A 7,641-nucleotide genomic window follows, 5' to 3' on the forward strand; every position below is an offset into this window, starting at 1 on the left:
CTTTCCACGGTTGATGAACAAATGATTCATTCCACTGTTGAACTGATGTTGAAGCCGAAACTGACAGTTGTGCATCTCGAATAGGGCCCCAGGTGTCATACAAATTTTTGAAAGATTCTATTTAACTCTCTATACCTACTGTTTGTTTTGTTTTTTTTTAGCTATGATTGACATTATGAAAAATAGGGGGAGGAAAATGAGGACTACGTTTGTATGGAGAATCGATCGTCCCCTATCCTCTTAACATAATACAAAGCTCCAAGCAGCCAAGCTGTCGACCAGGGGGCCAATTTTTAAATTTCGATCGCTCGATTTCGTGTTCTGCCTTTAATAATATCTCCACTACTGGGAATTTAAATTGAAAAATAGTGGTCAATACCACTAGATTCCCAATTTCTATCGCTCGTATTTCAAAAATAGAATTTCGCCGTTTTCCACAGATTTTCGAGTGGCGAAATCGAGCGTTCGAAATTCAAAGCTGACCATTAAAACGGATGCTACGGGGATTATAGGCGGTAGCTATGGGGATGATACGCGGTAACTTAACCCTTAAATGCATAATGATGTATATATGCATCGTATATTTGATGGTCCGTGGCTCAATATGCAGCTATCCAAAATCACATTTATTACTTTTATACAGCATGACACATCTATTTCAATTTATTAAAAAGTTCTACAAAAAATCATGCATTTAAGGGTTAAACAAACGAAATAGAGCAAAAACAAGTTCTGTATGAAAAACTTAAATTCGCTGTATTTTTTTACTATGGTGTCTAGTTACATAAACTAATTACAAATTATCCCATTGTAAGTACAAAGTTTCAGAGCAATCTATAGCTAGTCGTTTTAAAATGAGAGCGTAACTACGTTTGTATGGAGAACCGAGCTTGCCGGGGACTTAATAATCACTGCAATCGCAAAATACCAATAGGTATGAGGTTGATTTCTGAAACCTTATATAGGTAGTGAAGCTACTAACAGAGGATCTATTGCCCTAACGATACTAAATAATATAATCCCATTCATCTAAAAGGACCTCCGTACTCGTTAAATGTCCATAGGAACTTTTGAGTACCTAGTAATAAAGACTTCTAAAAGAAAACCAACCTTTGCCTATGCCTACTAACATTTAGATTTAAGTACAGTTAAATAATTAAATTCCGACCCATTTTGTACCTTGTCACTGTGACAATAGTTTAAGGTCTCCGCCGAATTTCATATTGTTTTTCACTGTGACAAGGTACGAAATGCTTTGGGAATTCGGTGACTACATTTCCGCTGGCAGAGTTGCCCCAACTTTATTCTATTTTTATTAGTCACCCGGTCATCTTTTGTTCTCCAGCAAAAGCTATAAAACTACGATTGTTCTAAGACGGTCACCAGTTTCCTATCGTACTCGCTCATCGCTACACCGAATATGTGCACCATGGAAATAGTAAACAAATGTTTGCTTCTCGTATTTCCATTGGTTCTTGGACTGAACCGAAGTGTCAACCCGGTAAACTCCCATGTTTTCCCCACAAAAGCTGATCTGCCTTTGTACTTGAGGGCCTTGGAGAGAATAGTACAAAGTGCGGGAACACCACAGAACAAGATGGACGGAAATTTCGGACTTGGACTGTTCATTGCAAATGGTAATAAATATAATAATAGCATTCTTAGTGTTTAAAGCTTAGGTACATTTTAGATCGTGTTAAAATCGATAGGTTCACCTCAAGCAGGGTTGACAGCCGTGAACGATTGGCATCTTGGCTACGCACCCTGATATCCGACAATTATCTAAACAGGACTATTGAAAGTTGTTGATATTCGTCGATATTAAATTTAATCTATGCCATGTGGTTTATAATGGACCGGTTTTTTTAACGCGATTAAATTAAATAACAGAAATGTTGAAGATGGCCTCCGTTCTTACAACTTTTAATAAATATAGGTACTCTAATTTACTAACCTCTGACCAATATTTCTAGTAGAGCCTAAGGCCAGGATTACACTCGTAAGTTTTACTTACGTAAGTAGGGACACAGCTATACTACAGAATGAGATATGAATATCGTTATCTCATTCTAGCAAATTGCTTTGTCCCTACTTACGTAAGTAAAGCTTACGAGTGTAATCCTGGCCTAAAGTGAGGTTTAGACTAGCAAGAACTTGCATGCAATTTTCCTTACATTGCGGTATCTGATAAACATTTTGAATGTAGTTTACCATAGTAGTCAGCAATGTAAAGTAAATTGCATGCAAGTTCTTGCTAGTCTATTACCTCGCTTTATAGAAACCCGTGATAGCCGACAAGCCAACTTTTCCAAATACTCATAGACGACTCAAAAAGGCGACTTATTTCATTAGGATAATCGATTCCGCCCCTATAGGGCAGAAACAGTGGCGTAGCTAGGCGTGGGCGAATAGGGCCCTCGCCCACGGCCTCGCAAAGCCAACCTTTTTTAGGGTTCCGTACCCAAAGGGTAAAAACGGGACCCTATTACTAAGACTCCACTGTCTGTCTGTCCGTCTGTCACCAGGCTGTCATGAACCGTGATAGCTAGACAATTGAAATTTTCACAGATGATGTATTCTGTTGCCGATAACAACAAATACTAAAAACAAAATAAAATAAATACCTAAGTGGGGCTCCCATACAACAAACATGTTTTTTGCCGTTGTTAGCGTAATGGTACGGAACCCTTAGTGCGCGAGTCCGACTCGTTTTTTATTACATGGGAATAGGTACACATTGAAAAGGGCCTCACAGATCTGGTTGCGCCCACGGTGCCCACGGCTAGATTAATTCACACTAAGTACGCTACTGGGCAGAAATTAGCTTTTTCAGAATAACAGTCGCCATCAAGGATATCTGAACTAATCCCCCGACTACGGCAAAGCAAAAGGAGGGTTATGATTTCGATTTTCACATTATAAACGGGAATTCAGAGTTTAGATATTAACTTGAACCTTAATTTTATTGTTTGCGTCGACGCACATGTAATGTTTATCATTTCACTTCTGAAAAAAAGAATTATATTTTGAGCAAAATAAATGTTAATACTCGTAGCAATAAATACTGTATATTATGTGCTTTCAGTAAAAAGTTTTCCTTTTCAGTGAATTTGAAAAATGTGATGCTCAGAAAGAATTCAAGCATACCGCTTGCTTTGAAGTTGCAAATACACAGGATTTTGAACAAAAATAAAGTTTTACTGAGCTACTTTAAGTACATGAGGACCAACAAGTACGATAACTATGAGTGTAAGTGCGATTAGCGCGTTAAGCGCCTAGTAATAATTCGTGGATTTACCTATTCAGTTTCACGCGCACAAAAAATGCTTATGTTTTGTAGCAGGCGTCTATGATATGACTGGAGCTCATTCCGAATTGTAATAAAAAAAATACAATCATTTGATATTAATTTGACGTACATTGCATCTGGCTTTTATACCTCTAGAGATACTATGCGATAAATGTTAAATTAATAAAGTTAAAATACGTCTTCATATACTATTGCCACAAGTAATAACAAGCCATTAAATAAGTTCGGACTCGGCTCTAATGCGCCATCTGTGCACCCGTTCAAATTTACCTCTTTTTCAGTTACTTATTTATTCATAGATGAGGACACTTGGGCGGAGAGACTACAGAAATTCAACACGGTGCCCGACGTTCACCTGCGTGGATTTACTGAGGAGTACCTGATCGAGGAATATTCCAACTGGACCTGGTACGAAAAGAGGATACTGGACTTTGATAATAGCATACCGAACCCGGAGCAGTCAGGTATGCCCTTTTTAACCGACTTCAAAAAAAGGAAGTTATCAATTCGACCGTATTTTTATTTTTTTGTATGTATGTTACCTCAGAACTCCGTCATTTATGAACTGATTTGGAAAATTATTTTATGTTTGAATGTATGTAGTCCCTAGGTGGTCCCGGTTTTTTAAAAACCCAGTTTTGATGAAGGATCCATTAGGAATCCAGGGAACTCCTCGAATCTTATAGGCATACATATATCGATTTTAGTATTTTCATCAACAAACCAAGCACTTTCATCCAACGGTACCATTTGATGAAGTGGAACTACTGATGATGACCAGAACGGGACTTTAACAACTCATATTTCAATTTTGGCGATTTAAGTCCTCTTCGTTATATTTGTTAAACACAAGTAAGTTCTGAAGGAAGTTCTTATGATGGGTTCCATAGTTCCATGAGATCCAACTACTCAAATCTGGAAACTTGAAACTTACCCGAAGTGCAAAAATGTTTAGCAGCATGACAGTTTGGCCAGACAGATAAAACAAAAAATGGAAAAATAAAATTAATAATCTTAAATAAAAAGTAAAACCGACTTCAAAATGGATAAAATAAAATATTAAGTATCTCATTTTATATGCGCTAGTAAACTGATACGTTTGAAGTCGGTGTTAAGCCAAATGGTTACAATACAGCTTTTGCTCTTATCGAACTATACCAGGGTTGGCATTCGGTTTAACGGCAATTTGACGCTTTTAAGATTTGACTTGGCACCGACTTCAAACGTATCAGTTTGCTAGCGCATATAAAATGAGATAATATTTTATTTTATCCATTTTGAAGTCGGTTTTACTTTTTTTTTAAGATTAATTTTATTTCTAGTGTTGTATTGTATCCCTGACACAACTGGCTGGAAACATGTCAATTGTTTACGCTCCGTAGCGAACGAAACGCAACTGTCACTGTCGCACTAATATGAAATGAAAGAGTTATAGAGAGACTCAAAGCGTTTCGTTGTCATAGAGCAAGCGATTGTCACATTGGCTAGACACCCTGAGCGTCTATATAACGTACAATAGCGAAAAAGGAATCTGCTGGTTGCTGCAAGTTTTTATTACCCAATGTAACCTTTTCTTTGCAAACTCAACAACTCTTTACTAAAGTTGAGTTCATTATCAGCCCAAACATATTATCTGTACAAACTTACTGCTTTACATACCCCTGTCTATCTCTCTTGCAAGTTTTCACTGTACACACGATAGACCATCATACTGGCCCACTAAGATGGGCCAGCGTGTAGAGAGAGTGTGGTGTCGGATGGCTTATGGCGCGGCGGGATGGCGATGGGATAGCCACGGTGTCGGAAGGCGGATGACCCACTAACTTTAAGACACGTGGCCCAATCCATAGTGCGTGCTCGCAACAATCGCATGGCCATCTCGCTGGTCTAGCGCTGGGCCATCTTGTAGAGGAGCCATGATAGTTTTTTTTTGTAATTTTGTCGATATGCGCGGCAACTTTCCTGTAGTCCTTGTCTTCGATTGCATAAGATTTTTTGTTAGTTTATTAGATGCTCTTATTTTAGCAAATATCGCTTTCAGATGCCTGCATGAGTTTTCTGAGGTGGAACCCTGCGAAGTCAGGCATACACCCTTATAAGTGTTCTACTCCAAACGAGTGCCTGAGCTTTGTCGAGAATGGCTCAGACTTTGGATACTCTCTAGTACACAGGTAAGTGTAGTGTGATTTGTTTTATCTTAAACAAGAAAACGAGTTAAATTGTCATTTGCTTTATAGAAAGTTTCAATCAAGAGGAAACGGTGGGAAAAGTATGAAAAACGAGAATGAATGAATAGGCTGTATCAGAGCACACGTCTTGTGTCCACTAAATTTAGATCTCGGCCCTTCTGCAGCTCGGCCTTAGGCTTGGCTTAAAATTAAACTTTTCTGGGCTTTCTTCATACCAGTTTTCTTTTAACAAAAATTTATTGGGTCGTGTCCAATCTTTGACCTAGTGCACCTTCCTACACAGTGTCCCGTCTGTCTCATCCACAGGAAAATATGGGTCGTACAGCTTGTGTAAACGATTGAATCCAAAAACATGAGTTACCATCTATTTTTACTCTAACTACGTCCATGTCCATATACAATCTTCTTTTTCATCTTGTTACTCTGTTTGAATTCCTCACAGGGTATTATTCCTGCTGGTGGCGCGCTACAGCAGAGGCTGCTACGCGTTCTCACCGCAGCTGGATGCGGCATTCATCGACAAGATGTGCAACAGCATCTACGAGGAGGCGTCGTACATAGTGATGAACAAGTTCAAGTCGCCCGACCTGTTGATGGAACAGAGTAAGACACTTGTGCGAATTCGACAGAACATGTTACTCTGTCACTAGGATGACTGATAAAACTGCAGAGACATAGGTATATTGCAAGAGAATGTAAAATAACGTTAGGAAATATTTCTCCTTTTCCTTTGCCTAGCAGTGGGACGTAATAGTATTATCATACAGAACGGCCACGCACCGCCCCCGCCCCGATTCGAATGACCTCGCCCCGCGACAGCAAATTGACGACCTTTTGCCGACCGCTCAGTACTGTTTTTAAGCAACTTACTCACACAATGACGTAAGCCGCGTGTACAGACGTGCCGTTCACACATAGAAATGCAAGTGATTTTTGATGGACAGCGTGTCCGCCCTGTGCTACAGGCTCCTAATAAATAATATTTGTTTCAGTGTGCACATGCTCCCTGGCCGGCCACGCGGAGTTCTTTCAGCGTTCTTGGCTGAACCGTCTTATAAAACAACAGACACCCTTCGGCTGCTTCACCACATACTTGAACACAGTGTACAACCGAGTGCAAGCTGGACCCTCGGCGGTCGTTTGTAATAGCCATCTCAGCGGAGTAGCTGCTGCGACTCTGAGCGGTGTAGTTAGGTTCATCATAGAGACACTCTTCTGAAGAAATAGACCGCCAAAGTTTCTTCAAACATGGAAAGCAATATAGATTATCCTCTGACCGTGAACTGAGGAGTAAAGGATGACTCACGCTAGACCGGTCCGGATCCGGGCCGAGGCGACCGACACTTTGTTTTCTATGACGGCAGATCGGTGATCACGTGATGATTTCTACAAAAATACGTTAATGTTGTGTGCCCTTACATAGGGTGTTATGGTCTGACTTATATTTTATTGAATAACATCTTGATTTACTATGTACATGCATTTGACATATATAGTATAAAGACTGCACCATTCTTAGTGCCCGTAAGGTCTTTATTTATGGCAATAGGTACATGACTTTACAACAAAATAAATTAAATGAAATGAAAATGAAGTGTCGGACGTCTCGGCCCGGACCCGGACCGTTTTGGCGTGAGTCATCCTTAATAGCAAGATAGCGAGTTGAAGAGGGGTGAAAAGACAGAGTTCAAGCACTTTCCAGCATGGTATATCTGCTGTTCTGAATGGTGTAACACAGAACAAATAGATGTGATATATTTCTGAAGAAATGTAGGTATACCTTTCTTCAACATCGGAAATTCTCTAACGGTAAACGAAACGGCAAGGATAAATAGATAAGTACCTACTTTAGCGGCGTCCATCAAGTTCTTGCTTTCATGCCATCCATTATATTCAATAAGTGATTTTTTTTTGACCATAACTGAATAATTTATAATCGCATACCTATTTTTGAAATTTTCTGTTTATTATTGTTATTATTTGACGGTCCTTCTCAGGGGTAATTTTTCATATAATGTATATTTAATGAAATTAATCTATTTTGATTATCTTGCAATTATTTAAATTTATTTCTGATTCTGACGATCACAATATAAAGATTCTTATAAATTGACATTAATGTAATTTGTACTGTAATTATAT

General features: G+C 39.0%; 1 protein-coding gene across 2 annotated transcripts; it reads left to right on the forward strand.

The window, feature by feature from the left end:
* Positions 1–1,302: 1,302 nt before the first annotated feature.
* Positions 1,303–6,856, forward strand: LOC134754135 (uncharacterized). 2 transcript variants are annotated; one of them, XM_063690214.1, is made up of 6 exons: positions 1,303–1,637; positions 3,106–3,249; positions 3,592–3,774; positions 5,352–5,481; positions 5,942–6,102; positions 6,492–6,856. In XM_063690214.1, the coding sequence occupies exons 1-6, from the start codon at positions 1,421–1,423 to the stop codon at positions 6,716–6,718; spliced, it is 1,062 nt and encodes a 353-aa protein (XP_063546284.1). In that variant the 5' UTR covers positions 1,303–1,420; the 3' UTR covers positions 6,719–6,856. The 2 variants fall into 2 exon arrangements, with proteins under 2 accessions (XP_063546284.1, XP_063546285.1); XM_063690215.1 differs by having other exon boundaries at positions 3,610–3,774.
* The last annotated feature ends 785 nt before the right edge of the window (positions 6,857–7,641 follow it).

The sequence above is a fragment of the Cydia strobilella genome, chromosome Z (assembly GCF_947568885.1).
Source record: "Cydia strobilella chromosome Z, ilCydStro3.1, whole genome shotgun sequence".
NCBI lineage: Eukaryota > Metazoa > Arthropoda > Insecta > Lepidoptera > Tortricidae > Cydia > Cydia strobilella.